The 21,467-nt window shown below is 37.8% G+C and overlaps 1 protein-coding gene across 1 annotated transcript in view; it reads right to left on the reverse strand.

Moving 5' to 3' along the window:
• LOC110443074 overlaps positions 1-21,467 on the reverse strand; it is a 38,089-nt gene that overhangs the window by 15,226 nt on the left and 1,396 nt on the right. The window contains exons 3-18 of the mRNA XM_021487055.1: positions 21,270-21,380; positions 20,502-20,672; positions 18,045-18,284; positions 17,526-17,792; positions 15,959-16,069; positions 10,410-10,796; positions 9,112-9,363; positions 8,302-8,406; positions 7,318-7,491; positions 6,704-6,928; positions 6,050-6,313; positions 4,961-5,071; positions 3,604-3,978; positions 2,487-2,750; positions 1,593-1,718; positions 1,068-1,146 (exon numbers count right to left, since the gene is read on the reverse strand). Coding sequence (XP_021342730.1) covers positions 1,068-1,146; positions 1,593-1,718; positions 2,487-2,750; positions 3,604-3,978; positions 4,961-5,071; positions 6,050-6,313; positions 6,704-6,928; positions 7,318-7,491; positions 8,302-8,406; positions 9,112-9,363; positions 10,410-10,796; positions 15,959-16,069; positions 17,526-17,792; positions 18,045-18,284; positions 20,502-20,672; positions 21,270-21,380 — 3,262 coding nt within the window. The remainder of the gene's footprint in view (positions 1-1,067; positions 1,147-1,592; positions 1,719-2,486; positions 2,751-3,603; positions 3,979-4,960; positions 5,072-6,049; positions 6,314-6,703; positions 6,929-7,317; positions 7,492-8,301; positions 8,407-9,111; positions 9,364-10,409; positions 10,797-15,958; positions 16,070-17,525; positions 17,793-18,044; positions 18,285-20,501; positions 20,673-21,269; positions 21,381-21,467) is intronic.

Below are 21,467 nucleotides of genomic sequence, written 5' to 3' on the forward strand. Positions count from 1 at the left end.
ACGATAAAAAGCCGAGTTACCCACTTACGAGATAATTATCTCGGCAAAATTATCTCGGCAAATGTGATAATATGTCGACATAATTTAACAGTTATGTCGACATCTTCTCAGATTATGTCGACATATTCTCAGATTATGTCGACATCTTTCAATAATTATGTCGACATACGTAACTCGTAAGTCGCAAGTGGATGGCAGAAATATGCCACCATACATTTCCTTCGCAAATTATGCATTGTTTATAGAAAAACTACAGGAACGAATAAAAATCTTTTCAAAATTACACTTACAGTTGCATGATGCAGTGTAATGCATTTCTTGCATACTGTATCAATCTTGGTGAACAATTTTATAGAATGTATCACATGTGTGTGTTTTAAGTTTTTCTTTCTTTCATATTTTACTTTCTGTCTAATATTGTATTTCAATATTCCCCACATGTATTCATTTGAAAGACATTCCTGCTAAAATGTTGTGCATCAAATGAGATATATTGACGTCATTTAGACGTAGAATATGAGGTCAAAACCTTATTCTTTCGGAGAGTTTAACATAAAGAGAAAAGGTCACTCATAACAATGGATAAAATCAACTGCTATCGAAGCCCCTTTAATATATGCTGCTGATGCCCTGCCTATATATGGGTTAAATGTATTGTTACCGATGTGGTTTCTATTGCAACTAAATGAAATGACTTCTTCTTTTATGAAATATTATCAGTCTAACAAAGACAATAAGTAATAAGTGATACAATGTAAAAGTAAAAGTGTCGTATTATTGAAAATGGGAATTATTTTTATACTACATGAATATGAAATCCGGACAGATTACATGTATACAGGCCAAAGACATAATTGCAACAGATTCGGTTCCCCTAATGAACGTGGAAAGAAAAAGATTACCTGATCCAGTGCGTTTTATCCCGGTATTCCGTTCCCCCTATTAAGACCCCTGCGCGCTTCCATCAGGGCCAACAAAATTAATTAATATAAATTGATAAGTTTGTTTTGACATTGTTGGAAAATAAGTATAGAGTTCAATTAAATTCAAATCCAAAGTTAAAGTACCTCGACAAAGCAGGAACGTGCTGAGATCTGGAAGAGCTGGCCGTTATCGAAGCTTTTGGAACCACTATGATACTGAATTCTGCAAAGTGAAATAGAAATTAATACATGTTTATTACACTGTTAGCATAAAGGAACAAAACATGGTCGTGTCACTAGCAACAATACCACTAGTTTATCACTGTATGTTTTCTCATACTGGAAAATAACATGTACAACTGTAGTAAATGCCATTGGTTAATCTTTCAGCTGGAGGTGGTTTGCATTTCAAACACAAATCATAACCTATAGATTCTTTAAAAAACGTAACACCAGGAAGAGAAAAGGGTAACCACAAGTAATCACACACTCTCTCTCTCTCTCTTGATCTTTAAAACAATTATTGTAAACACTTAAATCTCCAACATGATGTAATGGTGTCGGCAATAAAAACGTATATAGATGCTTATTCGATAAAAAAAATAAGGCCATCTGACTACTGTTTGTGTGAAATACAATATTATGTATCATGCACAGATTACAACGAACCTTCTTGGAAGCACGCCAATACGATCGGATCATTATCCTGGGGCTGAATCATGAAATGGCCATACATATGGACACCAAAATCAAACAGCTGGACACAACTAGAAGCCAGGTTGGAGGCGTAGTGTGCTAGTGAAGCAATAGGTTAGACATTAGCATACAAATGATAAGTAAAAATGAAGTCACGAAGTTAGTTACACAATATTAATGTTATTTACCTACTGTATAACATGCAATAATCGCTGTGTATGAAGCGGGACGATGCGTTGTTTGGAGACAAGTCAATATCGGTTTTTATCGGTGGACACGTGATGCACTCCTTTTGTGGATACTCATACACATATAACACCTTTGTGTACATAAGCTTTACTGGTCATTTGTCTGATAAAGGTGACAGAGTACATACCGTACTAGTCATCGAAACGTCACATAGAAACACTTATTGGTTGTGTTGCAAGAATCTTTTTATAATCCATATTTACCAACCTGAAGGAAATGTTTAGAAATAACCTAGGATAGATTTATGATATTCCATTACTTCCGACGTGGATATGTTTACATGATACACACTTTTTATAGTGCTATGGTATTTAACCATGTACTGTACAGTGCATAACATTTGTCTTCATATACATTTTTCGCTGTAAAATATAATGAGAACGAAAACATTAAAATATTAACACTCTAGGACAGAATCGGATCAAAATATAAAATTTAATTAGAATGAATATTTGGATATAAAGTAACCGTTATACTTTCCTTTCGAATACAATAATTTAAACGTTGCACCCTTTAACGTAACGTAAGCTCTACTTTTAATGCCGTTATTGTTTGGATAGGGTACTTAGCTTACCCAACATTAACCTGAATTTAGCTGAATGATTTGACGGTACTTACAAAGTTTATAGACCGACAATGCTGCCGTTGATGAGGATCCACAGGGTTGGGCACTGTATCCAGGGCATGGTTCACATGCAGTGTCGGACGTCTCAAACACGGCTGTGGCATTATAACAGCTACACTCTTTATTCTGCAAGGTGCTATATACCGCTTGGTAGGCCATGCAATACTGTATACATTGCGTGGCGCTCATGTCATCTCGGACATACGGGGACAGGATCGCGGTGGTCTTGGTATCATTCTTTTTGCATCCGACGTAGCCTAAACAGAGATAATTTGAAATTACTTTTAACCTTGTGTTGTATTTCTTCTCAAGAACCATCGATTCCGTATATGTTTCATGTATAAAATGAATTAACTGTTGTCGGATAATAATGTGTTTAAACTACGTAATACGCATTAGTTAGTATGGAATATTGCATAATGTAAAGAGATTCCCTCACAATGTTATGAGTAGCAGTCAAAAGACATGTCATGTCATGTTCTACAGCTCACTAACGACCCTTTCTAGTTTGATATCTGTTTTAAGAAATAACTCGAAATGCCGATTTTGAAAAAGTTGTCTGGTATAAATTAAATTTGAGCATAAGGAAATTACAAAAAAAGACGAAGGTAGCAAGCAATTAACTTACAAAAATGTTGCTTAGAAGAATTCATCAATACACAAGGAAATATTTGCACACGTTTTCTTATACGTTCTGCCGTCAGTGTCACGGAACGTGTTAGCGTTCTATGATCATCTATTAAACTATACATTAGTTAACTGGAACAATATTACTGTATTTTGGCTTTAATTATAGCCAGTAGATAGTACATGTATCGTATATATCCAATAGAATAAGTCTGTTCTCAAGAATATATTTATTTGAAGTATTCTGTTTTCTTTATTATTCAGTAATATTCTTATGATATCTAACTATTACAAGAAAAAAGACAAACGGATACGGAAGTGTCAACAAAACCGTCATGTGCACTCAAACCCTATAACATTATTAAATAAATACCCTTAAAATAGTATTAAATGTAAAACAAAAACGTATCATAATCAACACAACAAGATTTCAGTGATTTTTCCACACTTTTTTTACCTTATATACATATATTCTACACATACCTGCTGATTTTTCACATATTACTCCGAATGTCCCATTGGAGTGTTCGATAAGTGATCCAGTGGTCAGGTTGTAAACAGTGTAAATGTTTTCATCGACTACAGAGCTGTTCGTAATCATCCATCCGTCCCCGGCTCTCGTGTGAGAAGTCAACAGTACATCCTTCACAGAGGTCCAGAATCCATCAACGTTGTTGTTAATATAGGGCAGTATTTCCATGAATAATAGACGAGCATCATATGCTCCAGGATAAAACAGATATCCACCATTTTGTAAGCATGAAGTTTCTGCAGCTGCATACTCCATTGCCACCGATGAAGCAAATTTATAACAAGTCCCGTCCTTGCCGTACCAACTCTCGGGACATTCGGTGTTGTCTGCGGGTAAATCAGTAGTATAAGAAAAAACAAACAAAATCCGGAACATTTTTACAGCCATGTTATATTGTAATTTTTGAGGTAGAATGAAAACCGCAAACTCAATATCCTAGCACATTTTTTGGAAATAAGAAAGTTTTCATCCAAAAACTTCTCAGAATCGGTTTTTAAGACCATAAACAACTGTTCTTTTAATGAAATTCATTCTAGGCAAAATATATAAAGATATAGATAAAAACAACAATTGGAAGGCGGTTCAATATCTTAACTCATTGCACTGTAAGTTTATACAAATTTGAAGTCTTCAACTCAACCCTAATTAAGATGGGAACAATATTGTCTTGTCTTGTTTTCGGTATAATGTCACGGTCGAAAACAGCACTGTTACCCATTTTTTTTTTAAATTATTTAATACAAAAGTATATCTTTATTTCGTAATTATATGGAAATGGCCAAAGTTGCAACTTTGTGTTGTATCGCTTTTACGAGTGATAGCTCAATATCGTGATTCTTATAATAGAGGTGGTTGCTTCAATGTATAGCTTCAGACCGTTTAAATTCCATGTAATAAGTTGTTGTCACTCATACTTGAAGATAGGAATAAATGAAGTGTAGTAATTGTCATCGAAAGTATTGTAAAGGATATAATGTGATAAAACTATTATATCCCAGTCTTAAGATAATCACCCTTCAACATATCAAAATCACGCTGAGATAACAGATACTGATTTAAATTACACATATCTGTATAGTAGGTAATATCAGGGAAACACTCTAACCATTCCGCCGATGGTAAAAGGTGAATGAATTATTTTCACAAGATATAATTTTGAAAATTGCCGAAAGCGCATTTTTGTAGCATGGTGCAAAAAAATCGAAAACCTTAATAACAAGACAATGAATAATACTATAATTCAAATAAATAAGGGGGAGAAAACCATGATACCAGTCTCACCGTTTCCAACCCGATGTTCACACTTACCAAATAAGTGGCTGCCGCATGCTTGTGTTGAATTTCCTATCAAATAGATACCCTTATGCCACACACCAGCCCTGTACAGACTGGAACAAGAGCTGACCACGTCTTTGGTATCTGAAATTATTAATTTTACCATGGTTTGAGCATTAACATTCTTGTTAACTTTGGTACACTCGTTTTCAGATTGATAAACACAGTTTGGTTTGAAACTGCGGTCAACAAGTTGTTTATATAGTACTCTGATCAAATGATCACCACAACAATGATTCAGTTGTTAGAAAAAGCAACTGTTTCGTCGTAATTTTTTGGAATTACCAGACTTTTTTTGTACCACATCTTAACATCGCACAATATTTGCAAATATTAGCATATCTGAAAAAAATGTGAAATCTATTATACAAACCACAGTTTAGAATTGATTTATCTGATTACAAAAGAGATTGCATACAATTGCATACAAGTCATACATATACTATTTAGTTATAAGACTTTTCCCAAATATTTCAGGTTTGCATATATTGTTTTCTTTTCTGTCTTTGTAATATTTCGAAACATGGATTATATTGAATAAATATCGAGATATATACAGATATTAATATGAATCCATAATATCACGGCTAAGACCATTTCTGAGCGGATTGGTCGAGTGGAATACACTCCGGCCTTCCAAGCAGGCGGCCGGGGTTCGATCCCCGAAATCGCCGTACGCATGGAATATAAGAGAAAGTGTTTTTCTCCTGCCTACACAACTCCAACAACCCAGGTTGAGTATAAAATGGTCTGGGGTGGGTGTTGCGGTATCTGTGCTGTAGCTTTCAAGTGAGGTGGCACTATAAATGATACCGTTGGAAGCACGGTCCATCTACAAACATAACACAATACATCTCCAGCACACACACAGGCATACACACATAGGGAGATATTAGCCAGGTCGCATTGGACTAGAAGTTAGCGCTTGATAAGGTATATCTATGTACTGTAAAGCGCTTTAGAGAGGCCTATGTTAGCTATATCAAATGTTGTATATTATTATTATTATTTATTATATGCACATCTAAGAACGGTACAACAAACATACAGTGTTAATCTCACCTAGTTTATAGGCGTTGACAACGTCATTTCCTCCGCACACCTGTAAGGCATTACCTGGACAGGTAACCTGACAAGAGGAGCCGTTAACTGGTGTGAGTCCCTGCAGGGTTTCAGTACAGTAACATGACGAATGCTGGATAAGAGCGAATCCTTGTAGCGAAGTGGAGCCCATACATATCTGCTTACACTGGGTCAACTCCATATTATTGTAAGCTGACATGGTTGCGTTAATAGTGACTGGTACACTAAAACAGCCCAAATGTTCTGAAAGTACATATACTCATGGTATAGTAGTATAAAGAACATGAATAAAATAAATCAGAATACATTGAATTCTTTTAACTTGATTTGAATGCAATATATAAACTTGATTGTTTTTATTTCAATTGATAAAATCAAATGCTACTTTTATGACGGAATAATGAAAATGACGATATTAAAAAACGGGCCATCCAATCAGATAAAGCATTAAACTTCTACATATAACCGTTTAGTGTTAGTAATGTTTTACAAGGAGATCCATTGCGATACTTTTAATTTCACAAACAAAACGGCACGATATTGTGAACATTGGATGAAGGACATCAGGAATAATGTATGACTATTTATTTCTAGGAACAGATGTCACATAATACAACAATAAGTAGGACTCACGCGTTTGGAGTTCACAGAAGCTATACGTCGTTGCGGATTTGTCGTCCATGATGAAACCATAGTCCGATTTTGAACTTAACTTCATGACAACGGATGTGAGGGTTGACGACGGAAATGGGCGTGGGAAGTAGCTTGGAAGTGCCCCAGTGGCCCACGTGGTGATACCCAAACCAAACTGGTCCACCAAGCCAAGTCGTATTTTAGTGTAAGCATACTTTGGATTTCCTTGAAAATACAAACGTTGGCGTCTTTCATAACTTTTAATGATGTATACAACATCTACCTCTGACAGAATGCCCCTTTTAGGATATATCGCGTCTTGACACTATGTATTATACTCCGTTTAATTAAAAACGTAGGCACATAGTGTACCTATGGATCATACAACTAACACTGAGGTACGTGCAACAAATATTGATTCATGTTGGCACAATGATATTTATTTAATTAATTATATGCCAAATATCATAAAAGGGAAGAAGACCTTTTTTTGAACATGCAAAGCTTAAATAGCCTTTTCGACTTCCAATGAAGCAACATTTGGACTAGTAAAGTGACGACTGAATTATATCAACGTAACTGTACCTAGATAACAGTGTATAAGAAAGCGTTACCTTTTAAAACCATACGTAGGAAGTTATGTTCAGACTCATCAGTGACAGTCAGTAAATGACCCCCTAGCGAGGCACAGCGGGTGTACAAATCGTCTTGATTTAGTTCCTCCTCAATAAACATGTAACATTTGTTTCTGTATCCAATCCATTCGTTCGTTGGACATGAAGAGTTGTCTGTAAATTATAAATAGACGTTTTGATGTAATCCTGTTATGTACAGTTACACAACAAAAAAGCAGCAGGCATTAGATAGTTGAATGCAAACGACCTATTTAACTATCCTACGGTTATTTGCATTTGGTAAAGTGAAATTAATCTTTGCATCAACGCAACCTCAATGCTTAAATGTGAAATAATTTTCGTCAAAGTCAACATATCTTTTGAAACACAGTTTATACTTCAGCAAGGGAAACAGAAGGAAAACACGACTAAACATCGCAGATATGTACAGTAACCATTTAAGGAATTGAATGAACAGTTGAAACAAGTAATGGAACAACTTGACATGGCGAGCACGTATATAATTGAGACTGATGCTAGTTGTGATGGATTAGGATAGGTCGTATCTTGAAAAAGGGAAAATGGGGGCTTGGGTCACGGTCTTGGAGACAATGAGTTGACACAACATGGAGCTCGAAGTATTTACTTTAAAGATGGTTTGAGCTGATAAAGTTTTAGGTGTTAACGTTTCATACAGACAATGATCCGCTGAGAACAAGACAGTGTAGTATCAGCATAAAAAAGGACTGCATAGGCATTTAATCGACAGTAATCTTTGATCATCTTTACTAAATAGCGTTTTTCGATGAAAAAAGTGTTTATTAAAATGTATGGCTATAATGAATATTAGCTGAATTTCATTTTAGTGACATTTAATATAAATCATATCATTCATATTGATTCTTAAAAAAAGCAAAGCAAACAATGGTTTCAAAACAAATGAATTCTCATTTTCATTACAGGAATTATGAACATTGTTTATACCGTAGAAGTTACACGTTGTATTGACGCCGCCTATAAGGTACATCCCTGACCGGATTATCCCTTGGTCGTATAAAGAAGTACATGTGTCGTAGGATGGGTACAACCCTGATAAAAAAAAATTGGCAAGGACATCAATAAAAATGAGTATGATATATGCTCAGACTATAAAAATTAATTACACTTAAATACATTACATCATGATTTTGTACCATGGCAAAGAATGCTCTTGGGAACATCAAGTGCTGGCGTAAATTTTACCTTTAGCTTACTCATTTCAGAAGTCTTCTTGATTTACCTAAGGTTTTACACATGTTTAAATATTAAACAATATGATGGTATTATTAGATAGCGTTGGTGTATACATTGAGACCTTGTTAAAATGGGGAAAGTTCATCAGAAATGCAAGTCCCATTCAAACATAAATATTATCATATTATTAGGTCAAGGTGCCATTACTATTTGAAGTATAATACTCCATCTGAATAGTAATATCTCATCTGAAGTAAAACGTTCATTATTTATTTGTAGTACCATATCATTCATTTTAAGAATAATTTAGGTAACGCACATGATCTCTTTTGGAGTACAATAGTTCATTTTTAATACAGAGTACCATATTTCATTTTAAGTATAATGGTTCTTTTGGAGTACAACCATTGTATTGCAGCAAAACCATTCATATTAAGCACAACATTAATACTGAATACAACAATATTTGCCGAAATGGAAATTTAATAATAGTCAATTCTTAAAAGTAGGTACTGGATTATACAAATTCGTTATTAGATAAGTTATTTAAGAATGACATACATATGTTATAGACAGATACAGCATCATTGGACTTCGACCCACATGGCTGAATGCTTCCGCAAAATTCCGCGCATCCCGAATCGTATTTTTCAATCGGAAGCGTTTTGTCGCAAAGACAGCGAGTGTCCTGAAGCAGGGCGTAGTCATAGCCTATACCACGACAGATTTCCACACACAGCTGCACAGACAAGTAGGCCTCATACTGGATCACCGTCACCGAGCTGTTGGGCCGACGAAAACACCCTGCATACACTGAAATAATAAATGCCAACATTGAACAATACAAAATACCGATCAATTACAATAAGAAACACGTAACAATATAAAGCTGCTCCACTAAATATATAATGATTGAATTATCAATTCGTAGAGATGGCACATGATTCATGCTTTCAAAATAAATTTAGAACATATGTGATCATTTGATGATTCAATCGGTGAACGACTACTGTCAAGGGAGAAGAAGAGATTTAAAATGAATTAACAAATATTAATAATGACTACGACAAAGATTGACTTCTTATACTAAATGTTTTTGGACATGTGAATGAAAACACCAATGTATGATTTATTGATTATAAAGATACACATATTCACATGTATGAAATTTGAGGAATACTTCAGCATTGAAATTCACAATTTAAATGTATGATTATGAATTTTCTGTCGTAAATCGTTTTGAATTCATCTGATAGTGGATTTCAATAAAGACATAATGGAAATGTCAGCAATTGAGTTGAGGAAGGAAGGCGCTGATTAAAGCCACAAACCGTATAGTCGGTAAAATATATTAGATTTAGTATCTTAAAGCCCTAAAAGAATAGTAGACGGAACTGAGAGGCACAACAACGCGTCTTATTATTATACAACAGCACTTTTAATCTAAGTAGTAAAACTACTTAACGTAATATAACGTTTGCTGCATTTATCATTAATACAGGAATGATTTATTATTATAAGTATATGCCAAAGTCTAATAATCGTATCATAAGAAGACTGGGGAGGGAGGTAATAACAAGAATCATTTGTCATAATTACATGTATATGTACGCTTTTAAAACACACACTCTCGTGATTAATATTGAAATTAAAAAGATTGTCTTATGAAGATTGTGTGATCGATAACTAATTTGAATTTTCATATCGCTAACATGCGTCATTTTAATATTTGAAATAGACTGCGTATTGTCATTGATTAGCACCACTGGCAAAACTTTCAATTTTGGAATCTAAACCTGACGCCATTCGACAATATCAAATATATAGTTATGTAAGGTTAGCTGAATTACAATACATACCCTCACTCTGTTCACAAATGTAACTTCGTTCATTAGTGCTGCCACCTAATCGCCAATACCCTGCTGGTGATTTGAAGATGCCCCGTTTCAGCAATTCAGTATCCGTTATATTTCTGATTAAAGGGTTACCTCGTTGACCATTTGCCCAGAAGAAGCGATTCGTATATGACCCAGTCATTTGAAGTCCGAACGTCCAGAGCTCGATTGAACTATAAAAAGTGAGGTTTCCTATGACTTCGCTCAGAAAAGTTTCCTCTTCTTCTGTTTCAATTACAAGCAGATGCGAGCTGTGGTTAGCACAGTATACCATCGCATCTAAGAAAGATTTCTTCCCAAGCATGAGCTTGTAACAACTAGAATTACCTTTGATCCATGCATAAGGACAGCCTGAAAGAAGTCAATAGATGATCAAAATGTGCAGGTATATTTGATGTGACATATTTCTTTCAAGTATAAAGTAAAATATATGCCTGATACATTATTGATGTATGAAAAAGTAATTGGCCATCATCCGTAGAAATATGTATATTGAATAAATTCGGTTCCATTGACTAAGACTTATTGCAGAAGATCAACGGTAGAATACCAAAGTGTAAAAAGACTGTTTTTCAAACGAACGAACTAAAACTAGATAGAACGATGGCAAAATATGATAGTATGCTAGATATGAAAATGTTCAAGGAAAATTGAACAATGAGTTACAGACGAAATTTCGTGTTGCAAGTCAGTCAGCATTCGACATCTATTGCGGAAATCATGATACATGTACTTGGAGCAAACCCGTAAGTATCGAATCAAGAGTGACATTTAAACATATATTAGGGTGAAACAGCTATCAATAAAGAAATCATTCAACACAGGGAAACCAGTTCTCTATACATTGATAGATCTAATAGATGTATTCAACTTATAGAGTGAATATAATTGCTCTCATGTGCCTATATTCTGGTGTACATAATGTTTAAAAAGGCCGTAAGTATGATCCCAGCTTATTCAGAGCATGCTAAAGAATGAGTGGTTCTAAATGTATCTAAATTCAGCTGTTGTAGCGTTTGCTTGGTGTTAAAAGAAGACTTGGAAGCAATAGGTTTAGAGTTACATGTTTGAATTTAGTATGGTTATTTTGTTGGAAGAAAAAAGATTGGCTCCGACGCCAAGGACGGATCCCGCACTAGCGGAATGCCTAACCCCTCCTTGATCACAGACAAGGCCCATGCGTCTTCCGTAATTTCCTTCCACTCTGGAAGGAAAGCAGAAAGACGACCCCCCACAGGAAGATCTGGTCGAGGCAGATCGAGACCTTGCCAGGCAAGAGAATCGTCTGCTGACCCGAATCCTGATCCTGCGGGAGAAGGACCTAAGCTTGAGCCGAGAGGACTGCAGTCCTCCCGGTCAAACTCGTCGTCTGACACGACCAAGGAGGGAAGAAGAGAGTGGACCCTGAGAAGGGGGCAGTCAACAACCTGGAGCGGTAAGGCTCATCGACCGGGCGGTTTTTCAAAACTGAAAACCGCCTAGCCAACAAGACATTGACGAGCGATGACACCTGTAAAGCTGCCAGCGCTCTCAATGCCCCGTTCAGGGCAGAGGTCACTCTGTCCTGGATGTCGGCCTGCTCTGTCTCGGTAATCCGACCCTCAGGCAAGTCGGATACCCTATATAGACAAACCGTCAGGTTGTCTATATAAGACAGAATCTAGATGGAGAGACGCAGCATTCTCTCCATCTTGTGGTGTTCTTTGGGACAGAACACCACCTGGTCCCCCGATTTACCGGGCCAGCCTGCAAGTTCCCTCGATTCCAGCTTAGCTGGTTGAGGGGCAAGCAGGCCATCATGTGTGGCATAGTCAGTGGCGTGCACTTCTGACAAATCGCCAACACTGAGCTGCAACCCAGCATACCCAGGACTACGGGTTGAAGAAGAATTCTTCTCTAAAACCCGAGACTGGGCGGTGGCCAGAGCTGAAGACACAATGGTGCCTTCTGGCAGAGAGCGGTCCGACCGAGCGGACACCCGAGGAGCCACCAAAGAACCCAAAAGGGTGGTGGACTCGGGGACAGATGATGCCGAAGGTGGTGGGCAAACCTCCTCCCCAAGAATCCGGGAAACGTCAGCCCTAAGGCCCCGCATACCGGATAACACATGCTGGGCCTCAACCTCAGCAGCCTCAGGGTCTCCCTCATCCTGGAAGTCCTCCTCTGAGGGCAAGCCCTCCTGAGGACTGTCGTCAGACGACTCGGAAAGACCAGCGTCTATATCCGAACAACCAGGTGAAAGATGAACAACATCATTGTCCTCTGCCATACCCGCGCCCTCAACGTCCATAGCCTCCACACCATCCAGACCAGAAGCCTGGGGCGGAGGAAATGGGCCAGCCAGAGGGGCCAACCCGAGAGAAGGCTCCCCGTACCGGCGTTTAGGTGCAGTGCGCCTAACGGCCGTGGCTGTAGGTTTAGGCTTAGTAGCCAAAACCCTACCCTTGGACCCAGAGACCAACGAGCCTGCCCGAGAGGCAGAAGTCCTAAAGGTCCGACACACCTTCTTAGGACCGGCCGATAAGGCCCCCGAAGTAGCAGAAAGTTGGGGGGGGTCAACAGAACTGCTAACACGTCTCCGCGAGGGAGAGACCAAACCCCAAGGATTCCATGACGGAAATGCCATGGGGTTAAACCCATATCCCGGAGGATAGGGGAAAGGTCCCGCGGGCTGGGAGTGACCCCAGAACTGGCCAAACTGGCCTGCCTGAGACTGGGGCTGGCCAACTTGCCCAAAGGGCGAAGGTGGACCGCCACTCCCTCCAGGTGGAAACCCGGACATGTACGGGCTATGCTAACACGTCTCCGCGAGGGAGAGACCAAACCCCAAGGATTCCATGACGGAAATGCCATGGGGTTAAACCCATATCCCGGAGGATAGGGGAAAGGTCCCGCGGGCTGGGAGTGACCCCAGAACTGGCCAAACTGGCCTGCCTGAGACTGGGGCTGGCCAACTTGCCCAAAGGGCGATATTGAACCGCCACTCCCTCCAGGTGGAAACCCGGACATGTACGGGCTAAGCCCGTAACTGCCGGGATGCTGTCGCAACCCAAAACCATCCGCAGGCTGGTAAGGGCGGCCCAAGGATGGTTGCCCGCAGGCACCCGTATACCCTAAGCCAGGGGAAAACGGAGGCCGGAAACCGGCCCCCTGTCCAGCAAACCCAACCCCTGGGGGGAAACCCCCCAGGTTCCCAGAAGAATGAAACTCGGGACCGGACCTAATAGGACCGGGTCCGGGTAACTGACCGGGAGGGTATGCCTGACCAGCATTGATGCCGGGATTAGTGAGCTGCGCGTCACTAATCCCGGTAGACACAGACAATCCCGAAAGAAAGTCTGTTGTCACACCAGGACCTGAACCCGAAAGAACAGGCCCGGCACCAAGACTGTCCCCAACGACAGCACCACCTGGAATGCCGGGATCACTGACAGAGTCAGTGACCGGCGGCCGGTAGTCCCTACCCGAAGGCAAGCGCGAAAGCTTACGGGCGTTCCCGGCCAATTCGACCCTTGGCTGTGCCAAGCCAGGGTCAGGCTGCCCCTCCCCTACTCCAGGGAGTTCCTGGACAGGAAGGGCCACCCCCTGCTCACGAGAGGGACTTGCCGAAGCAAGACCCCCCGAGACAGGAACAGAGACAGTACCACCAGACCCCAGAGAGCTGGTGGCACGACCCCTACCTCTCTGCTTCCCTCGCTTACCGGAAGAAACAGACGAATCTGTCTTACGGTAAGTTGAGGGTAGCTTTGGAACAATGAAGTCCTTGCCCTGAGATTTTGACTGTGAACAAAGTTCACAAGGCGAAACCTCACTGCAAGGACGACACCTGGGACAGGCATCATGAGGGTCCCGTTCCACAAAGAAATGGGAACACCCATGAGCACTACCTCGTCGCTGTCCCGACCGAGACATACCCTCCAAAGCGAACGTAAACAAAAAATTTACAAGCAGATAAAACGGGAAAATAAGGATAAAATACGATAGTACAAAGTACGCAACGTAGAAAGAATTTCACCCGTAATATAAATCAGAAAACGGTTAAAATAAATAACGTTTGCCGAAACAAACAACCGTCACCGAAATAAACAGAGGTCGGAAATTAACCCACGATAATGGCGGACCGTGGCACACCACNAATGAGAGTCCCGTTCCACAAAGAAATTGGAACACCCATGAGCTCTACCTCGTCGCTGTCCCGACCGAGACATACCCTCCAAAGCGAAAGTAAACAAAACATTACAAGCAGATAAACACGGGGAAAAATAATAAAATACGATAGTACAAAGTACGCAACGTAGAAAGAATTTCACTCGTAATATAAATCAGAAAACGGTTAAAATAAATAATGTTTGCCGAAACAAACAACCGTCACCGAAATAAACAGAGGTCGGAAATTAACCCACAATAATGGCGGACCGTGGCACACCACCGGCACACGTGGAGTAAAATAACCGGCCGTAAAAGGCACAGAAATATTTTCAACAATAATTAATTGTATTAACAAGGGCAGATTGATATAAGGCACACAAACTGCGCAATACATTGAGTTGACACTCGAACCAAACCGACAAAACAAAGTTTTGAAATGGAACAAGCTCCGGGCGTCAGCAGGCAGCAGGCGCCATAAAAGGAAGAGGAAGGGAGATCATTCCGTGGCTCTGTCGTCGAGATATGGGTTACGTCACGGTAGGGAGGTAGGGATATTTGAATCTTTTGTTTTGGGGCTACAAAGATGGGTGTAGGTATTGAATATGCATACTAAAGTTATGGTAATTATTACTGAAATGAAAACACTTTTTCAGACACATAGGCTAACATAAATTCATAGGTTCACGAACGTACACGTGATTTACTCCTTACGTAAATAATATAACACTATTCTGGTTTCATTCCTAGCTAATTACTAATTGAGAATGATTTTGTAAGGAAAATTTCTCGATTGTTGCAATACTGCATTTCGTTAATACGGAAATCAAATTACAACAATCAGTGTTAAGTATTAGGATCGAGTGTAGGATAAACGCAAGATGAGATTGTCTACAAACACTGTGTGGTCGCTCTTGTTGAACAAAATATAATTTTTACAGTTCTTGTAACTAATATTATAATTAAGTCCATCTGCTATGCAGTGTGATGATACCTTCACGAACAGTTCGGTATGCAATATATAAGTAGCTTTCATTTCCAGGTCAAAAGGTGTAAAACTGGATGATGATGTTTACCTTTATCTTCCCAGTACCAAATATTAATAACATTTATATTTGTTTAGGATTCCGTCGACCATATAGTAGATTAATTTCAAATATTCTAATTTCTTTTGACCTCTATGAAACTAGTTGAAACGCAATAATCATGTATTATATTAGCCAGTATGATAACCTCTATACACAAAATAATTCTCTTTTTAATAGGTTAATGGTACCAACAGCAAACTTATTGAATAATGTTGTCTCGAGAATATGGCAAACGTTATAAGGAAACATATCAATCGTTGTTGTGACGAAATACTATACCTGTGCTTTCACAGACGGTTGAATTATCGAAACCGCTCAGTTTGTACTTGTCTCCTGTAAGTCCCTGTGATTGTAGGTCCTCGCATGACGTAGCCATTGTTGTGTTAGATACTATAACAAAGAGTTAAACAAAGAAATAATGTTAACCACATGTCGATCAGTGATGCTTTCATGTCTGTATCGCGATTTTTTTAATGTTTAGGGAGTTATTGTTTAGAACCAGGGAGAATTTAAGCATGTAATATTCTAAAGTTACATTAAAAAAGTAAAGAAAAAACATTGTTTAATGTTTACAAACATACAGTTACAGTGGGAGGCAACATCAGTTATCATCAGACTTTCATCATAGTACGGTTCTATAGGTATAGAGGGAATTTTAAAAATAAGGATTGAAATACAAATGTAGAAGTTGTTGTTAGCAAAAATCTAGCTTTACGATTAACGTTCAATGGTTTCCAAAACTCTTTAATACCCAGGGGCGTACGATTGAGTTTTGCACCAATTTGAAAACCATGAGGGTAGAATGTCCGGATCCTATACCCTGGGCATAAAAGAGCATTTTTCTCTCATTCTTATCACCAGCCTAAACTCGGAGACCACAAAAAGGCGTCGGAGATTCTGTATCAAAGTAGTGGAATGTTCCCGATTTTTTAAACAGCACATCATTGTTGTCCTTTTTTGACGTCATGCACGTGAAATGAGGTGCTAGATAGAAATGTCTAACATCTATTTATTTCATTGGACAGTTCTGTCAAATACGCTCAGAAATGAGAGAAATGAATATCTTCATCAATAGATTTTTAAATTACATTTGAGTACAAGAAGTTTTGTTTATTTCCTTTAAGGAATGATGTGCTGTATACACTAGTTGTGGTTGTCTGACGTTTAAATAGAAAATCCTCGGTTTCTTTTCTTCAGCAACATTATTAAAGGCTTTTACGTGTTTTATTAATAAACAGTCCTTACTAATAATGAGGTTTATAAAATCTTATGTCATTTCATGTAAGTTATACAATAATACCGAAAGTTACATAACAAAGTGATAGATTGGTGGATTTCTTCGTCCCCGAGGTTTGCCGTAATATTGACGGCTACTATTATCTCTTTTGAATAATGACAGTGTTCTTCATATACACACAACATGATATAAAATCAACCAGCTCTCCTATAATATACATGATGAATTTTAAATAATCTTTCATCAGTGAACTCTTTCGTCTTTAAAATTTGAACTAGAAAATAATAAGACAGCTAGTATATCCACAAGAACATAATAACAACCCAATATATATTATATAATGATAATATATATAAACATGTTATATGACACAGCAAATATCATCACACACCCCGTGAAATCACGCACAAAAAATCCCCACTACAGTCTCTATATTTCCTGAAATATAATAAATCAGTCAGTAGATTCACTAGATTACAATAACTCGGTCAGTTGATGGCATGACGATGTTATGTCACATGGAGCATTATTATTCCTCATAATGGCCGCATACTAAAGCGAAATAAACTAAAGTAATTGCTTATTATGGAATTATTGGCGGTAACTTACAATTGGCGGCGGTGTAGTACCCAGACACCGTTCCTCCACACATCTGCTGGCTATTTGCCGGACATCTGCTGTCACAGTTCGCAAATGACGTCAAAGAGCCTGCAGGGAGATCCCCAACACAGTAGCATGTTTCATTTCTAGCGAGGGAGAAAGGTGCGTTACGGGCTAGGCATGCCTGCATACACATTGTCAGTGTCATGTCTTTAAGTGTTGCATTCCATGTGACATTGTCCAGGCCACTTCCTTCGTGTATGCAGCGTATGTTTTCTACGGTAGAAGAATTTCTTTTAAACATTGAAATGCCTGCATTACAGATTAGTATTTGTAGGTTTTCAAAATATGCAATATTTGAAATACGGATTTCTAACGCAACAAATTTAAATAAAATACAACATCATGCAAAAAAGTATGATAACATTTGAAATGGAAATTTGCTTTTGAAAATCTGGTATTCAGATAATAATGTTCATAATTATAAAGCTGACGAAACCTGTTATAGAAAACAGTAGGAAATACTACCTCTTGATAGTTTGCAAATAGCGTTGGTTGCATCTGCGCATGAGTGGCTGTACCATAGCCCATCATTTTCAAACAGCACGACGCAGTTAAGGGTCTCGTCTACAGGTTCAGTGGCAGCAAACTGCTGTTCCGTTAGCAAATTCCCGTCATTCCACGAATAGGCAGTTAAAGAATTGGGGTCAAATAACCCGGTGAACCATTTTTTGGAAAGGGTAGTTGATCCCTGGTATTCCTCAAAACCTTTACCAAATCAAAACAGAAATAAACAACTGCATATATTATAATATTGCAAATTTGAACATCGAAGAACCAAAGTATCGGCTGTCTAACAAAAAAGGTTGTTTTTTTTACAAAGATTCTGTGTGTTATTTATTAAGAAAAAAATATTAGAATTTAAAGCTAAGAATCAATTGTGATAGGGATACTTTATATACTTGGAGTACTATCGGCGTGGTTTGGCATTTATATTTACTAAATGTGTCTATACCACACATAAATCATTAAGGGGATCGCTGAACGGTACCACTGCCTCAGTTATAATTGCCAAGAAGAATTCCGCTCAGAGTTTATTTTCGTAATGGGGTGGGGGTGGGGGAGGGGGACTATTTCTCCCTTGTTTATATAAGATGAATCTACCAAACATATTTTTGCTGGCTTACGTCTTCGTGCTGATCATTTAGACTTCCTGGATAACAGCACAAAATTATTTTCGTATAAAAAATAAGTTTAAAAATTGTTTTTTTTTTTTGTAATTTCAATATCATTTTGAAATGACATCACAATCGAGACCAAGGCAGTTTTTCATCTAATTAATTGTTTGTGCGTTTGCAGATTGTAAATGCTTTTAGATTATTTACCAATCGATGAAAGGGGACGTTTGTGCACAATACAACATGTACTTAATAAAAAAGAGGTGTATTTAAAATGATAATTTTATGAAACATTTACCATGAAAAATAAAAAAATAAAAAATTCAAAATAATCTTAACATTTTTTTGTGGAAAGTAGATACAGTTACATCGACTTTCTCAGTTATTCATTTCTACTTCCTCTTACATGATTATTGTTAAATACAAATGTATTACATGAAGCGAGTGTCAGATTCAACTGACATGATAATAACATGAACAACATGATAATAAACAGTAGAGGATGGTGTTTATTTAGGAAAGAGATACATAATTATCTCTCAGTTGTATTATCTTTTGTCTTATAAGTTGGTAGAGATATGCCCTGTATTGCCATACTGCAAGTAAATGGCAATCAAGAATCCTATGAACCCATGGTGTGTTTACTCTTGTTCTCTTGAGCATCTTATATAACAAAATTATCAATAAATTAAGTATTTAAATGTGGAATTTAATTATCTTAAATATTTTTAACATATCCTCTGTTATTGATATTCAAGGAAAATGTAGATACTATAAGTTTAGCTTGTATCATCAAAGAACATAAATTGTATACATAAATCCGCTTCACCACGGAAAACGCTCGTTTTGTCACTTAAGTTACACTGAAGAGAGGACGAGTGATTTTTGTTTCCCCTGCTTGAATTACTTGACACATACTTTCTTATCCGATATTCCAATACATTTCCCTTTACGACTTTGACTTGTCAATTACGAAGATCCCGGAAACGGATTAATTAGCATAACATATGATACATGTACTTGTACATATATATTCGTACGTGAAATTTCAGTGAAAGGATACTAAAATAACATTGGTTGTTGTTTTTATTTTCGTTTATACACAATAGTAAAGACTACACCACGCCATTATTCCAACCACTTGTTATTTTATATTTTCGCTTTCAAACACAAACACTCAATTTGACGTGGATTACACGGACTTTCACAAAGATCAACCAAGAATATAAAATGTTTTAAGTTATTTTAATAAACTGTTGGTGTGCAGTCCGACACATTACACCCGACTTCGAGGGTGAAACTGTGCCTACCATTATACGAGGGTTCAAATGCTTTCAACGGCTTTATTCAGTGATAAATATCCCTGCAATTTATTGGCTTCTATCAAACATGGAGGATGTGATATGAATACTGTTGAAGAAAAAAATACAAGTAACAGTTAATGTTACTTCGGGTGGCGAAGTGGATAGCGCACTCGTCTTTCACTAAAGACAGCCGGGTTCGACTCCCCAATCGGGCGTGATAATGTATGGGTTCACCTGCCCGGGGGTTTGTCCCGGTACTCCGGTTTCCTTCCCCATTCAGATTCCATACACACTTCCATCCAGGTGAACAAGAGTGTTTTATACAAGATGGTTAACTTGTTTCATAACTGTTGTAAATTGAATAAAGGTTATATATAAACAATAGAAAAACAATCAAACTTAAGATGATGAATGTGGCTTAAAGTACTAATAGCTGTATTGTGTCAACCTGTTTGGTCCATTTAATAGATGCATTCTCTTTAGATAAATCGGAATTTACCTACCTTTTATTGTTGAGGCGGCAAAGGAATTTTGACCAGAATTCAGAAGAGATGCCACAGTTGCATTCAGCTGCTGACAATATTGAACTGCGTCCACAAACGTGAAGTTGCCCTTTTGGAACAAGTAGCAGTCATTGTTATAACCGATCCACCCCGAGGGACAGATTGTCCCATCTGAAATATATCAACCCAAGACATGAACAATATGTGAACAATAAAACGCATTCATCTTACTTAACCAATTTGTCGATAATGAAACAAACACGGGAATGTAAGGCAACAGTTTTTAATTCTCAAGAGGCGGAAACACATATCCTAAATCGAAGAGATCACAATGCTCTAAGTCCCCTTGTCGTATATGTAGCACTTTAACAGATATTTATCAAACATTCAGCTAATGTTATATTGGTAAAACATTAGTGCAAAATAGCCAATATAAAAAGCGCTGCTGTATGCATTATTTGAAACATTATCAACGAGTAATAGATTATAGTAATAAGCGTTTATCACGGAAGGAATTCATTTAAAAGGTTCTAGATAGAACAATATTCATTATTCATTTGTCGTTTTGATATAAACATTGGTTAAATATGGACTCTCTCAGTTATACTAAACTTAATTGAAAATATTAATTAATTTAAAAATTGCCATCTTGTATATATATATTTCATTATGTTATTGGGAAAGGGCTTTACATAAGTTGGACAACTTGTGCTCAATCCTTTTGCATATTAGATGCAAATAAAAATATGTTTAAATCATAAACCGTACCTTTGAAGTTACAGAACGCTCTTCCTTGCGATTTCAGGCTGTAATACCCGTTATCCTTCACACCAGCTTCGTACAATTGCTCACAACTTTCATAATCCAGATTCATATCAACTGAAAGAGACAGAAACGATAATCTGAGTATTCAACGTTAGTTGAAATTGCACTTGGGGGGAAAAGACATTAATTTCTGGCCTTTGG

The sequence above is a fragment of the Mizuhopecten yessoensis genome, unplaced genomic scaffold, assembly GCF_002113885.1.
Source record: "Mizuhopecten yessoensis strain PY_sf001 unplaced genomic scaffold, ASM211388v2 scaffold716323, whole genome shotgun sequence".
Classification (NCBI taxonomy): Eukaryota; Metazoa; Mollusca; class Bivalvia; order Pectinida; family Pectinidae; genus Mizuhopecten; species Mizuhopecten yessoensis.